General features: G+C 43.2%; 1 protein-coding gene across 15 annotated transcripts in view; it reads right to left on the bottom strand.

Annotated features, from left to right (window-relative positions):
- Raskol (Ras GTPase-activating protein raskol) overlaps positions 1–26,038 on the bottom strand; it is a 365,041-nt gene that overhangs the window by 9,205 nt on the left and 329,798 nt on the right. For 14 of the 15 annotated variants that reach the window (XM_076819087.1, XM_076819088.1, XM_076819082.1 and 11 more), the window contains 5 exons: positions 15,796–15,890; positions 3,131–3,414; positions 2,301–2,587; positions 1,542–1,874; positions 607–1,011 (listed from right to left, as the gene is read on the bottom strand). In XM_076819087.1, coding sequence (XP_076675202.1) covers positions 607–1,011; positions 1,542–1,874; positions 2,301–2,587; positions 3,131–3,414; positions 15,796–15,890 — 1,404 coding nt within the window. Of the gene's footprint in view, positions 1–606; positions 1,012–1,541; positions 1,875–2,300; positions 2,588–3,130; positions 3,415–6,999; positions 7,332–15,795; positions 15,891–26,038 lie in introns of those variants that run through there. The other variant, XM_076819096.1, reaches the window with a different exon arrangement.

Genomic DNA, 26,038 nt, shown 5'->3' with positions numbered 1-26,038 from the left:
ATGCAATGTGACCCATTCTAATCTGTAAATGAGTTTATTTATAATTGATTACGTTGAGCTGAACACGTGGGGCTGAAATAGGAGCAGTGCAATTTTATAGAAAACATGTAGATCTAATGCAATCTTTGGAAACACTTTCGCACTCCTTCAAGTGTCACTTCAGTTCTAGAAGTTGTCTCAAATAATCTTGCATGTTCAGGATCAAGGTAACTAACTAAGAATTAAATTCAATAAACCATCCAAATCTATCACCTCGAACTCGACACCCATTTGTAACAAAGAAAAAAGTAGCTGCAACTATGAGAAATTCAACAGAACTGTCACTTACAAAATAACATAAATTGCCACTGAATTTAAAACACAGTGCATAGCTCATAGGTAAGTAGGTATTGTACTTTCAACTGATGGACCCCGGAGCACGCAAACATGTATCAAGTATCAAACGGTTTAATCGGCAAACTCTTAAACACATCCCGTTCCTTTTCCACCAGTTTTCAATATCCCCCTCAGAAACCCAACGCTCCAAACGGAGCGTCCAATACAGCGTCGGATGCGTTAGCAATTGGAGATGAGCTGGCAGGATGTCATGCAGGATGTTCGACTCACCGTGCGTGATGTTGAAGAGAGACGGGCTGAGTATGGCGGGGCAGAGGAATCTGAGGAATATCGACGCCGAGATGAGATTGTCCGCGATGTCCTCGCGGCCCATGTCGGCCAGACGCTCGCGGAATATACGGAAGCACTCCCGCAATTCGAGAGGAAAGTGAGCGTGGCTGGCCAGTATCCTGCTCCAGGCGAGCTCCACGGCGTTCCGCAGATTCTGCTGTTGCTTGTGAAGGGCCACCACTGAGGCGACCTTCAGCGGGTCCACCTCGCAGTCGCCACCCTCTACCGCGCCCCTGACCACGGCCCCCAAGGTCTCCTGCAGGTACCTATCGCCAGTCAGCTTCAGGTAGGCCTCCATCGCCTTCGTGGCTAAGGAATTTCCTCGAAAGGTGAGCCTCTCGTCGTCTGAAATTCAATATTTGCCATGAACAGACGGGCACTCGGGACAGGAGAGGTCCTCAGCTTCTTTAACCCTCTCAACGCTGTGAGCCGACGTTTATACAGCGTAAGATAGTTGTGCGGGGAACGCCTATGGGCGTCCAGCGAGTGTGTTTAAGGAATATGAGTGAAGTAAATCCGCACACGGTGTACGCTAATTGGTCGAATGTTGGCACTGAGAGGATTGACGCTTGTCTTGGGTAAATTTGGACTCTGCACTCTTTCCAGAAAAGTAGAATTCTCAAGTAGGTATGAGATCGATATTACGAGAAATCGCTGATTATAATATTAATAGAAAGAGGATTAGAAGTTGTTAAAAAATTTATATAACAATTCGACTGATGTAAAAACATGTATTTCCCAGTGATAGCACATTTAATGCTACGGAGGAATTTAGACAAAGACGTGAATTAATAAAACCTGTCTCTGTGCCATTTATTTTCTGACCCACAGCGTAGAATGTAGAATGAAAAGTGGCAACTAGCTACAGAACTCACCTATTCTGTGTATATCCATCATAACCAAGTCGGCGAGAAACTGTGGCGCTTTCTTTTCCCGTTGCATGACTGCCACCAAAGCCGTGGCGATGTCTTCTTTCGCTTTCACGCCAATCACAGGCTCCAATTTCTCGCACAATGACTTGTAGTCCGTCTTCAGGTACTCCAGAAACTCCTGGTACACCTGAACGGGTAGTATGTCCACGGACTGGAAACGGCATTTTACCCTCAACGCTGGGGGCTCCTTCAACGGGCCCTTGTCCCCTACTACGGGGTACCATTTCTCCGTCAGATAACGCGACGTAACGTTGTGCACCGGTATGCTCACGGAACCTGAGGACAGATTTAACAAAGTTTCGTGGGTGACTAAACGGAGCTTCGAAATCAAGTTTGCAGAATATTTTGTGAAGGTCGAAGTAAGGACGAGTAAAAAATATTGTGATTTTCTACAAGCTTTATCTACGTAATATTGTAATGGACTTACAATCCTGATGGATGTTCCTCGGATAGAATGAAAATTCACAATTTCTTTGACTCACACATCAGGGGGTATTTTCATCCCTAGGACAGTTTCATTATCGGAAAAGGCCGTCCTTAAATTACGCAAGGGTACTTTTGGCGATTCCTTAACCCCTCCCTCCCCAGGTGTAAGGTTTCGCAAGATTTTATATTTTATATTTAATTCTTCTGAAGTTTTGAGATGCCGAGCATACCCTGAAGTTCTGTATACGATATTGAATAATTGGTTAGATGCCTTACCGATCAAAACATTCTTGTCCCTCTTCTTCTTTCTGTCAGCCTCCCTGTACAGGTTCACTTGTATGGTGTTGACAGAAGGCAAATGATGGAAGTCGAAGTGCTCGCCCCAGAAGCAAAGGTCGGCCTTCAACTTCGCGGTGGTTCTCGCGTACAGGGTGCTGTCTAGACAGACCTCGCAAAAGTATCGCTTCTTGGCTGGCACACCTTTCGCCTCGAGGAGCCAAATCTGCAGGGAGTTGTCCGTTCGTCGTGTCTGCTCCGCGTCGGGTTGAACGGATTTCCTTAAACTGTGTTTTAACACGTACAGGTCAAGTACTCGTTAGAAACTCTACCCGACGAAATTAAACTTCAAAGTACGATGAAAAAGGGCTGCCTCCACATTAGAATATACGAAGATTATACTACACCCAACTATATTCCCTTGAGATCCTATTGATAAGTGTAATACAGTAGAGCGTTAATTACCCAATCCAAAAAATCAAAGATTACTTTAAAAAATAAACTCCCTTAACATTAATTGTATATAATTACTACGTATTGTACACGTGCTAAACCCAAGTTAAAACTGTACCTACACTAATCGAACCAATCGCCAACAATGTTCTATAACAAACAGTTTTAACAAAGAACGTGTTAACAAGCCATTTCCAACGTAGCTGCGGGCGAGATTCGGCCGCCGTGCGGGGCATTGTTTCCGCGATGACTCGTCGTTTGGCAGCGAACGCCCCGCGTGACGGTTCGCCGAGCCGGACGAGTGGGCCCGGTCCAGGCCCAGCGATTCATCGCGGGAAGAAGAAAGAAGAAAGAAAAACAGAGGGAACGGTACCAACCTGTGTAACCACTGGTCCCGTTCGTGAGCGGTCCTGCAACTGAAATACTTGGGCCCACCGGTGCTGGGTGTGACCTGGAAGCAGTGAGGTCTGCCAAGCAGGCTCGGATGCAGCGGTGTCACGGCCGCGAGGTCCATCGAGGTCACCGCCTGTCCGCAGAGGAGGGACTCGTGTGAACGGCAACCCCGAAGCCCAGCGCCGCGTTGCTTCTGTCGCTCGAGCTTCGTCACGCTCTTCGTCCTCTTCAGCGGGTTCGAGCGGAACGACCTCTTCGAGAAGAAGTTCTGCGGGCAAGGAAAGAGGGCGCTGTTAGCCAGAGTCCGATAATTCGAGTGAGGTAGCGTTTAAACCGATATCTGCTTAACCCTTTCGCAAATTAATGGATCCTCGTGTTTACGGGGATACGTGCCACGGAATGTGTTGTATTTACTCGATTCTTGACAGAGATTACTGTCAATTTTAAGCGCGAAAGCTTCTAAAGCTCTGCTTATCCTTGTCTGAAGGATAGAGAGACATTCAAGGGAGTGAAATAAAGGGAAAAGGGTGGGATCTCTAGACTTCATGGTAGCCTATATTTTCCGCAGGGTTCTAGAGATTAATTATGCAAAATTTGGCCCAGATCGGTCAAAAAAATCGGGATAAAGAGTACCCCATATGTTATTCCTGGTCCTAGACTACGCGTATACAAAATTTCAGGGAGATCCGTTGCGTAGTTGCGACGTCATTGAGTAGCAAACATCCAAACACACTTTCGCATTTATTATAACAATAGGATATGTTGGTTATTGCTTACTTTGTGGCACTTTTTTCATAAAATAAGGTATTTCTTAGGTTTAATATGTCAGAGCTGATTTCGGGAGGGTTGAGATTGTGGAGAGGGTAAATATTGACCACCCTCCTCCATGCAGTCGGTTATTAAGCTATTAGCAGCTTGAATATCGACTGTCCTAGGTCTGGAGCTGTTTCACAATTTCCCAAGGTACATAATAGTGCGCAGAATGAGGTGGTAGGGTCATGTGCAAGCAACTTCAATGACTGTGTCAATGAGCGTGCAGATCGAAGCACGTTACTCGCGAACAGCTGAGCGAAGCGCACGAGGAGAAATCCAAGCGAGACCGGAGAAACTGGAGAACTCGTCTGACGTCGGCAGAAATAATTAAAACGTTAAACACTGACTCGCGAGAGTTCGTTTACACGGGAATCCCAACGACCAGAAGAAGCTAAGAAGAACGCGGACGTGGAATTGCGGTAGAACGCGATCCTCCGCTTCGCCAAGGTAGCAAATCTTCTCGGAGCAGAATATCGAGTGGCTATCTTCTGTCCCATTTGTCGAAGATAAATGAAATAATCGACGAAATCAAAAGGATACATTTCTCAGTGATTTGAAATAATATTTCTTGCGTGCCTTACGCATTATAAAATTTTTCACGGTGGAAGCATTTTGTGAAATCTTATTCTAAGCTCTTCATTCCACTATATTCGTCCACGTTTCTGACACAAAAATATGCAGACAGCTGTTCACAATAGAAACATCTAAATTAATCATTTTTTATAATGTCACTGCAAGATACACGGCACCACTGTTATTATTTCCTGTTGAAAAGTAGAAAAACGTTCTCTTACGTTGAAAAAGCTCGTGGTCTTAATCGAACAGAGCGTTAGGATGTTTGGAAATGATCGGTCGGAGTATGGCAACGAAGGAACCGTCTCCCGGTAGCAAAAGTTGCCCGTGCCGCGAGTGAAAATCATCGACTGACTCTCGTCGCGCTATCGAGGAATCTTTCGTGACATTGCTCAGGTGAAAGGTATTCTCCACTGTGTTTGATACTGGGAGGTTTCAGCACATGCAGCCGGAGCAACCATGTACCAACTGACCGTCAGACCCGAAAATCACTTCCAAATTTCATTTTATTTTGTTTATTATAGGCACTTTATGCGTACCTTCTATTTATAGCTGAAAATTGAAAAATAGAATACGTCAATGTTCGAACAATCGAATTATATCAACATGCATACCTAATCCCTCGCGAACTTCAATGGAATTAGAAGTTTTAGTAACAGAAATGGTAAATATTCACTCTTGAATGTACAAGCATGTTTAAGAAATTAATAAAATGTTATTTGAATTTGCAGTACATCAGTTTCAGTATGTTTTATTTCACCTTGGATAAGCAGAATGCTGGAAGTAGAAGCGAATTCTTTTAAGAATTCTATTTAAAAATGGAGTAATTTACATACTACTTCATTAAAAAAAGAGGGGCGTTCCTAGGTCTCTCCCCTATGGAATTGTTCTAGCAGAGGCAATATCTCACACAGAAAATTTCACTACCATCTGACACGCTAAAAGAGAATATTTCCCCCTTAACAGAATTATTTTAAGAAACTAGTATTAAACCCAGAGTATACCTTGTAGATGAAACTTCTCTCGGGCATTCCTAATAACCACAGGAATTTAATAATCTAACGGAAATGTTAAACACTAAGTAGTACTACCACTAAGAATCTAACGAACATTTTTATAATTTGTGCGGTTAAAATATCAGTCCATTTATACGCCCAGATCTTGATAATTGAAATACTGTCGTAATAAATATTTGTATTGATTTTAAATTACATACTACGTAAATTAATTTAAAATTAGATACAGAAGTAATGTAGTACTGATTATGACTATTTTTCGAGTATAACGACGTAGTTACGCCCCCGAATGCAGTAAAATTGTTTCTCCTTTTGTTTGGCGTAGTACATTCCTCAGCAGGATCGCCGAAACGTTCTCGAATACGTTAAATCGCCCGTTCCACTTTCCTCGACTTTTGAACGCGTTTCGTACAACCTCTTTCGGATCACCGGATAAAGACAACCTGGCCGAGCGCCAGTGAAACTCGGAAGGAGTCCAAATGTTTGCATGTTCCAGGAAATGCACCCGACAATGCGACGGGCCACAAATTTTCCACAGGTACGCCCAAATAGCATAGAAAACCTAACGTAAACTCGCGAAGAACGCGTGTTTAAGGCTATCGAACATCGAATGAACTTAAGGACCATCAAAACGGTCACAATGACTGGGAAACCACTGTGATTGCTTATAAAAATTACTCAAACTTATATTCGTGCATTCTCTGAGATTTTCGGTCGCTTCTATCGCTATGAGTGACTAAATTTATTAATTTATTAAAAAGATATCGTATATATAGTCTATCTATACATGGGTACCTCTCTAATAGAAATAGATATAGGTACACTAAGCCTCGTCATTTTGAGTGTTAAAGTAGAAAATTAGGTACTTGGAGATCGAAGAGATTTCTTCCCCATAAGTGACAAATGTATAATAATTTTTCTCCAAATTTCTTTCCAGAAAGTGAAGGGTGTTATCAATTTTTCGTCACTTAATTTGCTAATAAAAAATAACACTGTACTCCAAGTACCCCACGTACAATCTGTGAGTGAAAACTGGCAATAATATATTTCAAGCTATCGTTACTCGTAACGATATTATTACCCGGAAATTTTCTCCCCAAATCTCAGATATTCGAATACAAATCCGCCACATAAAAGGAAAACAGCATATAAATCCTCCACGAGATATCGAAATAAATATCATTGCCTGCGCTTATTAATATCTCCAGTAACTATAACATGAACTATTATTTTCCACGTGCAGTATGTCATTCTACGTGAAAAATCCTCAGGCAGGAAATTAAATTAATATAACCAGCAAGACATATAATACAATAATACATCTAAATTCAAAGAAACCACGAAGCGGAGTTTTCCATCCATCTGAACGGCATTCCAAACGTCGCCGCGCAACCGCCCCCAACGTTCACGCGCGAAACCGACTCAATTTCGCCACCCTTGCGCATATTTACCCTGACAGTGAAGTAGTTGATGATCATGCTGACAACCTTGTCCTCCTCGTTCTCCTCCATCGGTTTCACGCACATCTTCCTCCTGGTCATACGAACTGCGACGCGTGAGAAACAGCAGCAGATGCGCACGAATTCCTCCGCGTGAAAAGAACGCGCCACGTCCTCAGCGTCCCTCCGCGTTCACCAACATATCGGTCCTCGAGAGCACGCGGTCGAGAAACATTCCTCGTGAATTCATTCCCCCCCTAATCTCGCCTTATCGACCCCAACACACGGTTCCCACTGGATGAAGGTTACTTTTCAAGAGTTCCTCAAGAAATATCGGTCCGATTGCTACGACGGCATTTTGCAGCGCGTAAACAACGAGTTATCGCGTTCGCTCCTGAGTCATCGATAGTATTCAGCGTCACCAGCAAGCCCGCTGCGCGAAGATGACGATTTTCATTCAGCAATTGCTACGAACTCCTAGAATCCAGCGGAGTTCGTTTTCGTTGGTAGCCCGTCAGATTTCTCCTGTCAGAATCTCCACCGAGGCTTTGCGATAATCACACACTGCTTCGTTAGTTTCCACCGCGGCTGGTAATTTCTCACTGGTGCACCGTCAATCCTCTCTAGCCGTCGTTATTGTACACCTGGACTCATTGTTTACACGCGAGTCCTGCGTCGTATCTGGCTTCCTTTCACTCCGGTCTTATTACTCTTCACCGGGGCACCGTTCAGCCGAGCTGCCAAGTGATTAATGGCTCTTCTTGATTTAACGTCGGCGGGTTTAATCAGGCTTAAAGCCTGCTGGACCGTTGGCGAGGAGCGCGCGCCGTTCGGGTTAAAAGTACTCGTTGTCACTGAACGCGCGCCACCGACGCAGCAAAAGAGGCGTTATCGCGCACGTGTGGGAGAGATAAGCCTGCCCAATGTCAGGATGCAGTGTAATCTGCAAGCCGCGTCACCTATATCGCGGCTGGGAAGCACGCCGGGATAGAGGCCAGGCTTTAGGTGAAAGATCCCCAGCTGGCGGGGATTTTTTCCCCGTCGTATCGATCGTGGATCGTCGATGATACCATTACACACAACTGGTTACTTCCAGTAGAATTCCCTGCGCTTCGATTCAAGTACCGTTTGCACACGACAGCCACTTAATTACCGTCACACTGACCGCAGAATTCTTTACCAACCCCGAATTGTAGCAACAGGTCTCCACCCCCCACTGCGCCCTCCAATTGGCACTTAGCTACTTTAATTCGCGCAGAATAAAATATCTGAGCACTTCTTAATTTTCTCTGGTGGCAAAGAGAGGAAGTAAATAACTGGTAACACGCTCAACAACCGTCGGACGTCCTTCCCTCGCGGTTACCATTCCCTCGTCTGCCGCGAGCAGCCATCGAACGTCGTAGTTTCGACCCAAACACAATCTACCCCGGTAGGGACCCCGAGAGGTTTCTTTTCGCACGCGGAAGCACGAGCCAAGAATCCCAGCAGGCCTGGGCTCAGGTATCTTTCCACGACCACCGAAAACGGGATCGACGGCTCCAGGTAGATCCTACGGGCCTCTCGCTTCCCTTCAGGGCCAACCGTGCCGGGGGATTTAAACCCACGGGCTCTTTAAACGATCCTTGCGCGCCGCTCCTGCGTCGATCGCTTGCGATTTATGCTTCTGGGGGGAGCCGTGGCACGTTCACTTTTCTCAATCGTTTTAGTAACTGTTTCTTATATGATCGATGTTGCGAAAGGCGCGGGCATACAGTAGCGGAAAGCAGTGTATATGTAGCCCTGGATATCAGCTATCTTCTGCCGTTTTTTGGAATTTTTTTTCTTATTCCAGTGATTAATTCGAGAATGTTGAGAAACAATCAGTGGTCAATCGTTATTTATAACTTATTTAAATCTTGAAAGAAGCAGATAGGTATTGATTTCACTTTAATCATGTTAGTCGTTGACCATGGTGGAGCTTTGAGCCTCGGACGGCGGGTATCGGGTCCATTTGGACCCACGCTATTTACCCTGCGTGTGTTTCTTGTGGATAGTATTAGTTCTTGGAGAGAATGAGATTTGTAGATCGTAGTAAGACTAGAGTCTACTGTAAAGGCTTGTTTTCTGGCGCGAGTAAAATTATGAGGCAAAGTGGAACCTAAATTTTTCGAAGGTTAACGCAGATGAGTTCTTGAACGTTGTCTAGTGGAAGATGCGGGATGGTATTTAATAGTTTCTTTCTGCCAGTTGTGCAATTTGCTGGATTAAAGGTAGCAGACTTGCTCGCTAGTCCTTGAAGTAAGTCGATGGTAATGTATTTTGAATTTTGCAAGTAACTTATGCGGACGGGGGATACGTGTCGCGCGGAGTTTTGCAATTTGCTGATGCAGCCGATACGAGCTCTCTTCTGAATTTTGTAATCCCCTTGACGAGTTGTCGCCGTGCGAAAACAAGGCGCGATTCATCTAACCGTGGAACTGGTTTGTATTGAGTGCAGTGGTGATAATTATTAATAAAGATGACTGAAATGTTGCTGAGCTACCGACGAACGGGAATATCGCCAGCTCTTCTCAACTTTGAGAGCTCTTAATGTCAAGCACTCTATCAAGTTTTGCAATCTGTCGATGAAAAGTGGTATGGCTGCTTCAGGCTACTCAATTTTCCAAGACACTGTGATTAAATATTCAATTTCGTCGTGAAAGGTCAACAAATGTGTCTGAATATTTGCAACTAGAGTCCAGCACCGTTAATATGCACCGTAACAAGTTTAATTAAGAATTCAGTCGCCTGACAAACAGCACCAGCTCAAATCACCTCGGGTTTAAAATCCATCAGCCAAAACCATCAATGCTTCCACTCTAAGTTCACAATTCGCCAATAAATGTTAAAATTCAAATCACAGTTATTAAAGGCAATTGAATTTCACTGGAATTTTCAATTCACACACGAATGTTGACACAGTCTTGATCCTCCACTTCAGCAACGAAGACCACGGCCAGAACAAGTCCCTTTGAGTTTCGGATTCACTGATAAGCATCTAAGAGTCGATTAACGATGGCACCAAAATTCACGGTTTTTAATCGCCCAGCGCCAAGGGAACCTCGCGATAATTGCTCGTCTCGCTTCGACGGGCATTCTGCGTCTCGACGACGATTCGAGAGGCCCGCGAAAACGCAAGCGGTAAGTATTTTCAGCAGGCGTTGCTCGTCGGTTTTCGTCGATTGCGAGGACGTCGACCCTTCGGGACAGACCGAGCTGCTTCGCCTTTGATGTTCCTTTATTTGGCCACGAGTCTCTTATTTACTGGCCACTGCGCCTCGATAAATTATTGCTCGTTGTCGCTGCCATCGACGTCTCGAATTCACGTTGACGCAATAGCCTTCGCGTCGAGGAAACTCGGACAGATGTCCCTCCTTAATTGGACTTTCTTTGCACATGGATGGTACAAGCCTTTCGATGGAGTATTTACTGGTGTTCGGTGGAAACGATTGTTTAACATTAACTTCACAATTGTCACGCCGCCATCTTGATCAGTGATCTCGCGAGGAGTGTTTCTAATTTTCAGAGACGGACGAAGGAAAGTGTTGAAGAAATTGGGGAAATTGATTCTCCCTATTATGACACTTTTTCCTCCACATGGTCCAAACAATGAAGCTCTTAAAAAATTCGAAGTCCTTCAATATTCTTCAACTGCAAAGCTGTGACGTCTAAACAACACGATTTCTCACTTTCAAATTTTAACATAAATTCACTCGAATCACTGACTTTCAAAATCTTCAAAAGTACTCAGTCCTTGAAAAGCTCAGCACACCTGGCACCTTTTCGCTCTTATCGATCGTCGAGCAGTTCAAGACGTGTCACAAAGTTATGTGCGAGAAAAGGCGAACAGTTTCGAAGCTGCAATGATGATTTAAATCGGCGAAGAGGCGCGTGTCCCCCTGAATTATGCCGCGGAGTCGGAGTATTTCGCGTTTCGATGGGATTCCGCGGGAGCAGATGATTTCGCGGCAAAATCTCGTCGTCGACTGGCGCAGATGTTGCTCATCCGGGTAGCCGAAGTCAAGGGATCCTTGGGGCGCACCTTTGTACCACGACCAAAAACCCTGCCCCTGCATTCAGGTGAGGCGAACCGGGTCACCCCTTGGCCTCTCAGCCCCTCGGTCGCGCCGTGCCGCCGGTAAGAAGGACAAAAACGTCTTCGGGGGGTTCTCAAATCGCGTCGCAGGAGCTCCGCGGTGCAGCTGGGAGCGCGCTGTAACGAATGCTGCCCGCAGATGCGGAAATCTGCGGGCGAGATCCGCTGTTTGCTCGTTCCGGGGGCCTCGTTGGCGTTCGACTGTTCCAAAGCGACTCGAGCAGATCGGCAATCGATGTCTTCCTTTTACGTGCAACTCGTGTCCCGCCACTTCTTCGCGATGGGGATCGGAGATTTTGGGTCGATGGGTTGGGGGACGTTGAAGTTTTGGGTGGGTAGGCGATGGGGCGTTGAGATTTTGTGCCGGGGGATGCTGGGTTGTTGAAATTTGAATCGATGAACGAGGGAACGACGAAATTTTGCTGGTAAAAAAGCTGGTGTATGATGCGAAGGTGAAGTTTTGTGGCAGGGGCGGTAAAACGTTACAGTTTTGGATCGAGGAGTTATTGAAATTTGAAAGTTTATGTTGGTGGATGATAAAACGTTGACACTTTGAGTCAATGGATGACGTAAAGGAATTTTAGGTTGGCGATCGATGGAAAGGGAAATTTTGGGGCGACGATCGAAGTAAAATGAAATTTCAGGTCGACAATCGACGAACAGTAAAATTTCGCATCCATGGAGAGCGTATTACCGAGTTTTTGAACGAAATTTTGTATGAGTACATTATGGACTATCGAAACTTCTGCTTTTTCGCTGTACCAGCTCAAGTTTCCCAACCGTTTCGATGGTCAATGTTAAATTCTTGATATCTTATCCAACAAGGTGCTATCTCTTCGTAAAGCAGGCACAAAAAGATTGTTTTTTTTGTCTCATTTATTATCGTCCTTGGTACCCAAGCGTAATTAAGTGCCTCTTAATTACCCTGCGCGTTAATAACTTGCGGACAAGAGGCAATTGAATCGAAACCGTATTACAGAAACAGGGTACCTCTGCGATCAGTGGGACATTATTTTCGATCGTTTCAAGTTTCAAGATCGTCCACGTTTTCCTCTGCCAATTCCATAGTGGAGTAATGAATTTCGAGAATTTTATTTGTTCTGGAACGAAAGGAACTCCTTTTATCCATAACTCGTTGAGTACAATTAACATTCTTCAATTAAAATAATATTCAAATCGAACGAGACCAAAAGATCAGGTGGTGAAGTTTCGCTCCCGTTGAATTAATTTATGGGAAATTCTGTGAGGTTTAAAGTACTCTGTGTTTTTAATTAAGCATCGTGGGGCAAGTTTATGGGAATCGTCTGTACCAAAGAAATTTTATGGAGTACCACGTGCATAATAAGATTGAATTAGTAGATACTTAAAATTTTAAAACCCTTTGGAATACATGCCTTGATCGCGCAGAAAATGAATTCCAATTTATTTCTGAACAAAGATAATTTAAAATTTTTGTAATTATAATACTACAGATTGAGATCATTTGACCTGACACTTAAAACCCTTCTCCTGTTATTTTGCAGACTGTACCAAGAAGGTTAAGTAGTGCTTTGCTACGTGATGTTATTAAATATAATTTGAGGGCAAATATAATCAGAGGATCTTAAATATTGAGGGGTATGGTATTCATAACGCTGCACGAAAACCGTATACATATGTATAAATAATAGACGTTCTAACGGAAAGACAGCGGTAAATTACGTCAGAGACATTTATGATTCACAACGGGGCAAACGAGAACTACCGAAGAAACTTGTAGTTTTATCGAGTTGCCTTTATCGATCAACGTGACACGCCAACGAAATCGAAACATACAGGGTGGATTACTAAACTGAAAGAGAGACTTTAATGCTGAGAATCTCACACTGCTTTTTATCAAAACTCCCGTGTCTAATTCACTTGAAGCAAGTAGTTCAAACACAGTTTCGTATCACTGACTATGTTATTCACCTTTCCCGAAAAATTTCAGGAAAAAGTAGCGAGCACCTTCTAAACGATATCCACTGAAGTAACTAATTGTACACCCCCTTGTAGCAAAAGAATACCCGCGTGCTCACAAATGGCTACCCTAAAAATGTCCCAGTCATTTTTCCTGCACCTGAAGCCTGCACGAGTTTATCCTGCGCCATCCTCAGTCGAAGACAATGAAACACGTCAGAAATGACAACGCCAAGCGTCTCATACCCCTCCAAGTGTTATTCCCCAGTTGCACCGCGCTGCCTGCGCGTTTCCCTGCATCTACCACAAATCGACGGGACGTGTAACACCTGCGGAGCGCCTAGCTACGGCCTAGAAAGCAATCTAGCACGTGAGATTTGAGAACACCTGCAGCCAGTCGACACCAAGAAGACACCGGATCGATATTTTCCATACCGTGTCCCGTCCATCCGCTTTTGCCTCCGCCGAGGGAGAAACGACGTGTCGGTTTACGCAACGAAATTGCAGCGAAGGGCAAAGGTGATGCCTCCCGCGAGAAGGCACCCTCTTGTCTCCCATGAAAGGAGGGAAGCAATAGCGACCAAGCAGCGTGTCGTGAATGTTACAGCAGCCGCGGACTTAGAAATCGATTACTTTGGCCGGCTGGGCTCGATGATTGAATGGAAAAGGTTGCATCGACGCAACCTCGCAGCTCGATGCCAACTGCCATTTCGCGAAAGCAGCGCGACCCTGGCAAATGGATATTCCATTCGATAGAATTTTATACGTAGAGATCCCGATTGGATGATTCAGTAAGATGAATGGATTTTAAAATTCTTTTAAAACACTGTACCAGATATATGATTATTAAAGAAGAATTTTACATGGTAGAAATCTGACTTGAATTTGGTGTAGAGATGGTAAGATTTAGATAGAAGTACTTTAGGACCATAGTAAAAGAAATAAAGTGCAAAAAAAAGTTTCAATATATCGACTTTAAGTATTGTTATTTTTCTTTGTTTTCTCTCTTGCATGCTAAGGGGACTTTATCCTGTATGTATTAAATAAATAAATATAAAAACAGATAAATATGTCTGAAATTTAATACTTTATACCATGTAAATCTTGTTCGAGAAGATCCGAGGAGGATTAATATAGGGCGACGTGGAAGGCATGTACTATTGAAATCAGCATATTTGTAAAAGTTCGAAATGGCAGCGCGCGCGACCGTCGACTTCGAAGAACAGCGAAGAAACACAATGGACGTGGGTGTTTGAAGTGCTCGTTGTTCGTCTGAATAAAAGAGAAGGCGCGCGGTACATCAGCGACCGTCCGATGCAACGAAAGGTTTCGAGAGATCGAAGATACGTGATCGGAAAACCGAGGCTCCGTTTTCCGTGCCTCGAAACTGAAATGCTTCCCGAAGGGGCTCTGACAGGAGCCAGGGAAGCCCGGGGTGTGTTTTAACCGGAAGCGCTGGATGTAAAGCTGCAACAAAAGTCTCAACTATGACGATTTATCTTTCGAGAGCCCAGGAGATCTCTGGGGGACACGTGAGCGGAGAATTTTCCACTTGTTCATCGTCGTGCAAGAAGATTTATTTATAGGCAAAAATTGATCGACTCGCCTACCGGTAATTAGAAATTCAAACAACGGAAGCCGTTCTTCGTGCATCGACGTATCCTGCGAGAGGACAGGAACGATAAATTGCTGAAGAAAGGACTCGTTTATCGTCAGCTCCGGGTCCCGAGGCAGATCTAATCTGCAAGTCTAATGCACTTTGGTGCAGCGCTGGCAGATTCGCCGAAAGTATTCCTCGTGATAAGGATCTACGACGAGACAGCATACCGAAAGATCTTCTTCAACGCGCGGAAACAGGAGACGCCCAGGGCGTTAATTGCGAGCTCGAGGCGGCGTGATAAAATAATTACTCGGGGATATTTTACCGATTAACGCTGCACAACGACCTTCCCAAAATTTCTGGGAGCCGATGGCGCGGGTAAATGAAGAGCTTCCGTGGACGAAGAGCAAGTAATACAAATTAATAGATATAAAATTAGACTCTCGCGCATCAACAAATTTTTTCATATTTGTTTCGTATGATTAGCCGAGTTATTGGTACCTTTAAATAAAATAAAGAAATTTTTGTAACAAGAGTTACCTAAGAAAATTTTGGCAAGCATACAATTCTTTTTATGATTAATAAATAACAGGTGATTTGAATTTACACTGGAGGTATACTGTGTCAAAGATCTCTCCATTGGAAACATCTTAACAATTCCTCTGTAACCTCGGATAATACTTTATACTTAATTAATATTGTACAAATTGAACAATAATTACCCCGTTGAGTGTTTTTTAATTTCACATACATCAATTGCTTTTCTTTTTCTCTGTCTTTCTTTTTTAATGTGCGTCCGTGTTTCTACCTCATTTGTAATTAATTGTACCAAAGGATTGTCTAGTCCGTCTATTGTAATTAAATTAAAATTAACAAAAAAATACGATGTACGAAAAATGTAGGAGAAAATTGTATACCTATATTCCAACCAACTAATTTCCCTTGCATCGTTTCACAAATCAGAGAAACGATATACTTAATGTATTAAAAAGTATTCTGTACAATGGAACACATATGCATAGCGTCGACTGTTTTACAATTCCGTCATTCATAGGCCCAATATTAGAGCTCCCCGCAGTGAAAGGGTTAAGCGTGGTGTATTATCGAAGTTGTAAAATTACAGGGAGTTTACAGGGAACAAATGAAATCTACTTACGACGATTCTGTTGGGGGTGACGTCCAAGGGTCGTGCTCCGAGGACAGGGGTGGCAGGCGCGCTACCCCTACGACAAGCCTTCTCGTAGGACGTGTCTGAAACATACGTTTGCAATTTAGCGCAGGGTAATTCGATGAGTGGGCGTTTCCGCAGCGATGGGGAGCAAACGGCGACGTTAATTATTGTATCTCGTTTCAAGCGCGCGACTGGTAATTCGGTCGCGAGCAGCGCCAGGTAAACTGAAACCGCATTGTAAAAGTAATCGCTTTTGTCCCAGGCTTCTCCGCCGCGGGGAAAATATTACACACCATTCAGCTTGAATCCGAGTTTTCGCGAATCGCCTTAATTTTAGTGGAACGTGGGCTATAAAATGGCAACAGCCTACCCGACCTTTGCACAATGAATTCACTGTGCTAGTAATCAGCAGGTATATACATTGTACATTATTAGTGATTCGCTATGAGCAATCCAAGCTTTCTTAATTACACTCGTATAAACTACAAGTGATGCAAACGAGTGGCAGAGAGTGGGGTGACTTCACACGGTTGGTATCTAGCTCGCGAGCACTTCTACGATATTTCGTGAATATGGTGTTATTGTTAGACCACCCGTGCGAAGATGGTCCACTTTCCGCCATGCACCTGTGGTAGTTAGAAAATAATAGCTAAATGATGGAGATGTTGAAGTGCCCTGACACTCTCAAGAAATCTCCTCAGTTACACGTTCCGATTTTATTGAAACTGTGCAGCTTTGTAGAGGCAATTTTCAGGCAATTATTCGTTCATGCCCATTTTCGGTTCTTCAGGGCGAGAAACACCCATTAGGTTAATAAGTGATTTCCTAATTTCCTGTATACCTTGCAAACTATAGTAGATATACAAAAATTATTACAATGGAAACTTGCTGGCTTTGCACAGTTTTACAGGGCAATAAATTGTCTAATAATTTTTGTATGTCTACTATAATTTTCAAGATACACAGGAAAGTAGGAAATCACACATTAACCTTTAAATGGTGTTTTAAAAAAAAATCGAAATGCTAACCGAATTCCACTTGTTAGCAGAGATAGCACTGGTTGAAAAAAACAAAGAAACTTATTTCAAATACCAATCAAAATCCCTAAAAGTGTCTCTGCTTGGAGAGTCAATTCATTCGCATTAGTTCCAGCCCCTCCCCAAGCTCCGCGAAACGCAACACAAGGGGAACGGAGCAGATTTCTCATGATCGCAGATTTCTCCTCGCGAGATGTTTATCGGTCGATTTTCACCAGCCATTAACGCACCTGCAAGCGATCCCAACGTACGCGGAAGCTGCTGCACAGGATCCCGAGCGCTATTATCCAGGAAGGGTAGGGGGCACGGGACGCGTAGATTCGTGGGCGCGATTAAAAAGAACTTCCGTTTCGAGACTGGTCGTTGGCATGCCCCGAACTCGGTCACGGCATAGTTGGAGCAATGCTGGAACCCGGCGATTTCAATAACGACAACGGTGCATTGTGCGGCTACGGGGGCCATTCAGGGGCCCCATAATCCGGACGTTCCGTCGCAAAACGCGATGGCAACGCTCACAATGACCCGAGAGGGGGGCTGCTCCCGCGCAGGTACAGCGACGGTCAGTTTCATTTTACCTCGGAATCCGTGAACAGAGGAAGCGATTGTTACGACCTGGTGCTTGCAACGCGATACCTGTTGTTACGCGTACCGTGGCGTCTAACAATGATCAGCGATTAAAAGTGGCGTAGGCACGGCAGGTCGTTCTGCTAGTCACTCAGGAGAAGTCTGAGAGACTTGGATTAGTACCCGATTTCCTTAGGAGGACTTTCTGATTGGAATAATTTGCCACTGTGTAATTTATTCAATGTAGGTACAATGATATTTGATGGCATCAAATTCGATGCTTTGCGAGAAATATCAACGTCAGGACTCTCTAAAACCGTGCGCAGAATGCAACCCCCCTGTCGCGTTGAAGAGTTAATGACTCCCAACGAGATGAACAAATTATTAAGTTCATTCTACTGATTTGTGACTTTAACACTGGTAAAATAAATTGAAGCGAGAATCAGAGAATATTCCTCAATTTTTCGCTGTACCTAAAAGGAATAATAACGTTGCAAATCTTATAAAATAATATCCAGTAAATCTGTGCAAACACACGTATCAAAATGCATCGTTGAAACATTACCAGAAATTAACGAATGATCTTCAAGTATTTAGTTGCAACTGCCCAGTTGAAACCGAATCCGTAACGCAATCTTTAATTCTACAAAGCATCGCGCCACGCTCGAAACGCCCCGAAGCAGCTTCCAACCCCGAAACACAGCTCCGAATAATAAGTGTCGAGCTCGAGTCGTTTGAAAGCGAGCTCGGTGGCCCGTGGTCGATTGATTTAAAAGGCATTCTCGAGACGACTTACCTTGTGTCCATTTAAAACCAACTAGCCACTCGACGCGAGCGAGCCTAAACGAGTGGCGGTGCTACGAGGGCTCTCTTTCGCTCCTGCCACCCTCGCGCCAGGTTTCCAGCAACGGAAATCGGCCGAGGGGGGGAGACAGAAACGAAAGCAGCCCTGTAATTAACGCCCTTGCAGGGCCCCACTGGACCAGGACCTTTCTCTTCAGCCTCTGTGTTTACGGTCAGCGGTTTAAACGCTTCTCCAGGCACAAGAGTCTCGAGTTACTTGGCCTTTCTTCGTGCACCCTGCGCCCCCTGGCTTTCGACCTGGCTCAGGACGCAACGAGATTCCGACCTTTCTTAACGCTAACGATCTGCTGGCTGGGTCCCTGTGGCTTGATTTCGTTTCAAGTTACTCGGAGCTCCAGGGTTCTGCGTTCCGCTAAATTCGTATAGATTGTAGTTTGGGCTTGCACGCTGGGGAAACGCCATGAGACGATGGGGATGAAGGCAAGATGCTACCCTTCCCTTGCTACCTACTTAACCCTTCAGCGTGGAGGCATTCTCTTCTAGAGCTGCATCTAGTCGCGAGAGGAGTTGTATTGGTAGAAACGCTGAAACCTACTTTTAAGGAGGGTTAAACACTGTTCTAACTAGCGGCGGTAACTTGGCACGTATGTGTGGAGCCGAGGTTACCGCATTTTCATTCGACAACTGCTGAACCACGAAACTACAAAAAGTAGAGATATACGAAGTGCTCAGTAAGCCTCTGTTTCGGGCGTTCAGTACTACCTAATCCAGACCTTGGACTAGAACTGTAAATATTCGAATATTTGAATAATTTCGAATACGAATAGTTTGTTCGAATCATTCGAATATTCGATGACTCCTGATTATTCGAATCCCAGATTCGAATACTCCTAATTATTCGAATCTCAGGTTCGAATACTCCTAATTATTCGAATCTCCAGTTAGATTACTCCTAATTATTCGAATCCGAAATTCTAATCTATATTTAGGAGTATTCGAATACTAGATTATTCAAACATTCGTTACAGCCCTACCTTGGACCCGGACCCTATTCGCTACACTTTCGCTTCAAGTGCCTCGACGAACTGAACTCGTCATATCACAGTTCCCAGTTACCCCCCTTTTTTTTAGGTGGTTAATATTTTAGAATCTTTCCCTGTGGAGATGCAGTCATGTTCAGTTTAAAGAAAAGATGTTTTATTGGAGGAGAAATAGCTTCCCTACTGGCAGCTTTCGGCGAGGCATCCAATCGAGGGACGACACTGGACCTCAAACAAAAGACTATCCACACGAGGGGAAATCAGATCCACTCTTCGCTGTCAAAATACGTAACATGATATTGACAGACCTTAGTCGAGTCAAAATACCTAGTACCAGTGTACACTGGGTGGTCGTAATGTATCAGTGTCACCTGATGCTTGACCAGCTACAGGTAGAAATAAAACGGTTGTGATTATTTTAGGAAACGAGTTCATCTCTGTTACATGAAATTAACTATGTAACGTTAGTCTTACGGTCAATATAAATGGTCGTTAGATTAAGATACAGTAGTAATCTCTTCTTACAGTAACTACATGTTTCTTAATAAAATTGATCAACTAGTTTAACAAAGTGATGTCAGTTAATTTTAGAATGGTAGAACAACACGTCTCAGATTAACGTCGATCACGATGCTTTACGATCCCTTAAATCTCCCTCCGGAGTTTTATTACGTGCTAGCATTGGCGACAGAGTATTAAGCACGCTCGAAGTTAATTTATCGCCAGCTGGCCAAACCAATCGCGGCGTTAACAATCTTGTATCTCGCAGCTTCTTCGTTCGCGAGTGCGCGAAGTTCCACCGTAAAATTTTACCATTGCCGTGGGCCTGAATCTTGCGTCTTTACGACATCGTAAAGTCGGTACTACGTAAACCAGCCTTTGAAAATGGATAAACGAGTCGTAATATTTTCGGAACACGGAGCATTAGGAACAAAAAGAAGTGTATATACAAATTCAAACCTGCTGCGTCGACTACTGTATCAAAATAGAATCGAATTCAAACAGAACTCGTAACAAATTACAACTAAAATGATATCGAATCGCAAGTAGGGTATTGCAGTAATTATTAGGAACTTCTGGGACAGCTCTAAGGACTCTAGAAGACTCTAAGGTTCATAAGTACATATGTGCCAGTGGTGTACCTAAATCATGAAAATATGTTTCCATTATCGGACAAAATGTTTCACAACATATATGCTCTTCTAATGTCAAACTTATTTATCATTGTAAAATTCTATGAGTAACTTATACGAAAATGTGTTTTTAAACCTTTGAACGTCTCCCAAATTCCAAAAGTGCTGACACGTAGTTTTTCGATCTAAATTCAAATAAATTCAAATACTTTGCCAGCAACCACTTTACCATTTTTGGTACATAACGTATTCTTTACCACTATTTCTACTAATTTTTCTCATATTTTCAGCATAATTAAGTATACTTCACGTTTTCTTTCCTGTTTCTTTAATTTTTTAATCATTCCCTTTATCACAAATCACTTACAGAGATGTAGCGGCTCATTACGAAAGTGACACTATCACGCAACAATCCCTTCATAATATTGAAATATAAATCAATACAACATAAAATAAGAGAAATCTCAATTTTTTGGTTTTTCACTTACGCCACTTTCATAATCGCCGGCACATATTAGGATTATTTTCAGAAAACGTGATGTTTGGTACACATGAAATACTTTTCACTGCTTTTAATTTAAAATACCAAATAAACTAAAATTTGCCAGAGTTCTCCAATAAATTTGCAACGTTTCTCAAAATATTCCACACAGATGTGTCAACACTTATAAACGGCAGCGTAGGTCTGAAAAGCCGAAAAGATTCGGATTCGATAGAAATACTCAGCTCTGATAACGCGACTTACAAACACGATCAACCAACATTTCGTGAAAATCCTTTTGCAAAGCTGCGCCGAGAAAGGAGTACGTAAATTTTGCCTATCACTGCCGTCCAGTTTGAACAGTCTAATCGAAGGAGCAGAGAAAAAGGATGCCCCCGGCTGGCATTAAAAGCGCAATGAATCGGCCGTTTGTTTAGCGTGCATTTAATTAAGCGAGCTCAGCCGCCGGAGCGGTTTCGTGAGATGCACGTAATACTTCCGAGGGGAAAAAACGTTCGTGCCGCATCTCCAGAGTCCAGTTGTCAACGGGAGGATGGAAAAACTGGTCCCACCGACTGGTCGCGTACCGCGGTGCACGGAGGGAAAAAGACGACGCACGTGTCGCGACTGAATGGACGCTTTCTTTGCCGACGACGACCCGTGACACGAATTCAATGGGCGTACGACAAAGGAACGGTGCACAAAAGGCAGACGACTTCTCGAAACCAAGCTGCGCGACAAACTTCGTGGAAGATGTTCCTTGGTAGCTGTGACCACCGATTGATTGGGTATCTAATTTCCAGTTACAGGATGAATTAAAGGTTTATCAGAGGACGATAGCGGGGGGATGTTGATTCAAGGAGGAGGGACGAGAGGAAATTGCAATCTGTGGCTGGAAATAATTGGAAGATTGTTTGCTCAAGGGAGAATAATTGATTGTTTGGAAGTTACTTGTGTCGTAGATTATTGTAAGTTCTACTTGTGGTCACTGAAAGGTACTTTATTCTGTGGGATTTTTTTCTTTAGAATTTGGTGTGTGAGGGAGTTATGTAGGTTTTTCTTGTCTTCTGTATTTTGTATAGTTTCCTTCTAGTTCCTGTATGTAGTTTCTAGTAATTAATCAACTTTTGAAGTTTTGGTATCCAGAAAAATTGAAGAGTCCTTGTAGACAGCACTGTACGTACCAAAATAATAATAAAAAAATTGGTATTCAATGGTAATACTATAGTAGGTATAGAATTATATTTTTGGCACTTACAGTGTTTTCCACAAGTACTCTTCATTTGTATATTTACTTTGAACGCATCGTGTTTTCTTTACACCAAGCAGGTAACATTTATTTCGCAACTAGGTGGTGGTGTCGATAACGAAAGCACGCGGATATCATTTTTATTTGCTCGGAAGGAGAGGCGAGTCACGTTTGTCACTTGTTGAAACTCGTTGAATTTTATCTGGGGAATGAAACGGTCCCGCTCGCGATATAACTTTTTATGAGCGTCGTAAAGATCCGAAATTCTCGCTGCCGTGCTAGCAACTAATTAATTCCCGGTTTACGGCTCGCTGGAATACGGAGGACAGAGGGTTACTTACGACGAGGATGCACCCTCTTAATCCTGTTAGTGCAGAGCATTCTTGCGAAGAATTTCAGGGACTAACATAAGCGAGGCATCGCTGCAGAAATAATTGCTTAAATGCTGCACTTAAGTGCGATATTATCAGTGCCCTAATTTTAGACGAAAGAGATATTTAGCAGCTCCATTAACCCCTAGCTGACATAAACGAAGAACAGGTAATTCTATTTACTTGAGAGGCCCAGTGAATTTCGTGTTGCATCTGAGAGGCCCTTTAATTTAGCACATAATTATTTCCTACAGTACAAACAAATCTACATTGCTCTACTATTTTAATAAAAATACCCGAGGGATCATGAAATCCAGAGGCTCCACTGTTCCAAAATATACCATAATCCCTACTCCATGAACAAGTGCCGTGTCATGGTGAAAATTCAAATTTTTAGTGGAACTATAAAAAGTGACGAGAAATGTAGATCACGTATTAAATTACAGAGGAATGGGAATTGTATTACATTCTTTATAAATTCAGTTTTTTTTGCTCCATTTCGATTTCGAAACTGAGTTGAAAAATACCTCGTTCCCTTTCGTCAAAGTTTCACTCCCGATAAATATCTCGTGTCACGGGACGCGTTACCTAAATCCCCAGCAGTGAGCACGTGAAAGCAACATCCGTCGAACGTAAAACCAACCAGGACCCTGACAGAAGGCGAATTCATACTGTTCACTTTGGTTGATTTTTCTGCTCGATGGCGAATGTTTACACATTTCACTGAATTTAACAATGAATTCTGACCTTCTCTCCATTTATTAATACTATTATTATTATTATCAACGGGAAACCCTATAAAATACAGAGTATTCACAACATTCTTATTGCCTTTAAAAATAATTTTCTGGTAGAAACCAGTAAGCTATTTACAAAAAAATACGTCGACGTAACTGAAATAAAGCCTTCCAATGTTCAAGATGCGCGTGTACGCGTGTTCCATTCGAACGACTCATCCCGAATGGACAACCGCATTGAAAAAAGTAGAAACTCTGTTGACAAGAAGTTGACAAACTTCTATCAATCTTCAATTTGCTCGAATACATTGATCTCGTGGTAATTTACACTCTTCACTTCCCCCTGAATTATTCTGTCGAATCAGCCGCATTGTTCAAGCAAAGTAAACCGTGTAGATTCGCCTAGAAAGAGCGAACTGCCGAGGTAGTCGCGCCACGCCCTCGCGCATCTCGAAACGCATCGACACGCCGCGAATCGAGCATGAATAGCTAATTCGCCAGAAAGGGGCAGCCAGGTTCGCGACTAGCTGGTGGACCCTTTTTTCTTTTCGCGGTGCAGCTGCAGCCGGCCCCGTGCAGCGTGGAAACGCATCTTTTGTGCCCCCGAGGCATCGAGTGCACGGAGGCGGTGCACAAAGAGCTCTCGCCAGACCCAAATGAATTGAAATTGAAACGAAATGAAACGAAACGGAGCCGACACCCCTGCCCGCACGCCCCCCAACGTGCTCGACCCGCCGACGTCACGCTAACGGCGCAAGCACGCGAGCCACGTAAGTCACGAGTATATTAATGATTTCGCGCGGCGGCACGCGAAACCCTTTCATCTTTGATCGGGATCGTGTGCAACGCCAGCCAGCCACCCCGAAACCGATCGATCCCCGGTTCCGTTCTCCGTTACGTTTCCGTTTCGAGCACTGTCTGCGGGCGCAATGGGGAAGGGTGCTTTTTGCTGATGGACCATTAACGGGGCGTGCTAAGAGCGCCGAACAATCGGGGATTTTTAACGAAACCGACTGGTGGTCGACGATTGATACGTCGCTCGTTTAGTGCCCCATGCGATTCTTTTCTGTTGTGGACGGTTATCGCGGGGGGTTGCTGTTTGCGCGGTTGTTGCGATAGGTTGCGCGTAGTTGTGCACAGTGGAGGTGTAACGATATTGGTCCCAATTATCGATAATGCTTAGCGATATATATTTTTTCGTTTAATATCGATACGTGAAATATATTATTCAAACAGTAGAGGTATTGATATTAATCGACACGAAGATCATACGAATTTACCGATTAAAAAGTAAGCTACATTTATTCAAGAGAATTCCATTTTGGATTAAAAGGAACTTTCGAAGATGAAAGCTTTTGTATAGTATTAGGAAATTATTTTATTTAAATTAACTAGAATTTATATTTTAATAAGAAACGTCATAGGCATCATTCAATATAAGAGTACGGAAAAGAATTACTGAATTTTATTTATACGAAGTAATTCGAAAATAATTAGCGTATTATAGAAAACAAGTTTAAATTGACAAATTACAGTTTCGATGTAGCCGTAGAATAAAGGAATAAGTGAAAGTTTTAGAATTTTATCGATGTGTCAGAAATTTAGTATTTTTATGTGTTGTATCTTTTTTTAACAGTATATACTATACTAGGCACAAATATAGTATAATACTATATATTATAGTACGGTTGACAACCCTAGTTCCTGATCGCACAGTATAGTGAGAGCACAAGTACTTATGCTCTGTATTTCTCAGAACCTTGCGCCACAGAAAGTGCAACGCTATTCAAGTGTTGAATATACAATTTTTTTTGTAAAATTTGTATAATTTTTATTGAAAAAGGCGAGGTGGTAGATATTGATCTACCGAACGGAAGACATCTGTCGCGAATTAGTTTAATTTCCTCTGGTGACCATGGGAAGAGAGGCCGATGCAGAATCGCGTGCCATTCAATGGTCGACAATGCACGATTGTGCAGCTCGCAAGGTCGACCTCTCGCATTCCGTTGCATGACGCAATGGCGCGTTAAACGCAGCCAATGTCGACTGGATTTTCGGAGGGAGAATCGGAGCAGTCGTTAAATCGTTTACTGACGATCCGATTCAGCGGCTGACGCGACCACCCAACGGGAGTATTCCCTCCTGACAAACAAGGAACTAACTCTTGCCATTCAAGCACCACAAACGCCCATTACGCAACAGAGATTGGACTGCTTTAACCGTTGATTGTTCATCAATGAACGGCATCGGATTTCCTTTAATGGGCCGCCATCTTTACTTTCCATCTTGATTGGACGTTGCTGAATAATTTATTGCTCGCCCTTTCAAAATAATATGTTGCGAGAACTGCAGTGGTCCTTTCTGCGCAAAATGATTGTAGCCTGTTAACCCCTCGTATCAATTTATGTAACTTAATCTGATTTAAACAGAGTGATCTACCTAACTGGTTGGATATTGAATTGTTACTTAGATGTAACCTGATAGTGTTTTGGGATATGTAAATATAAAATAGGAGTTTAGAGTGTTATGTCTAAATTTCCAAGGGAGTTTTGTAGTAGTAAATGCATATTGAATAAAATCTGTGGATTAGGTAATAGCCTTCGATAAAATTGGTTAAAGACTTTGTAATGAATTTCATTTGTAATATACATATATTAATTTTATACTATTATTTTTTTCGCAATTTTCTTATTCACTTTAAAAAATTCAGTTCTGCGTAGGTGTACTGGATGATTAAGTTGCAATATTGATACTTGTATTTGTAATGTCTGTTTATCTTATTTAATCTCCCTCTATTGTTTTCTTAGGTATT

Source organism: Andrena cerasifolii, chromosome 8 (assembly GCF_050908995.1).
Source record: "Andrena cerasifolii isolate SP2316 chromosome 8, iyAndCera1_principal, whole genome shotgun sequence".
NCBI lineage: Eukaryota > Metazoa > Arthropoda > Insecta > Hymenoptera > Andrenidae > Andrena > Andrena cerasifolii.
The sequence above is the reverse complement of the archived record's forward strand: the minus strand, read 5'-3'. Positions and strand labels throughout refer to the sequence as shown.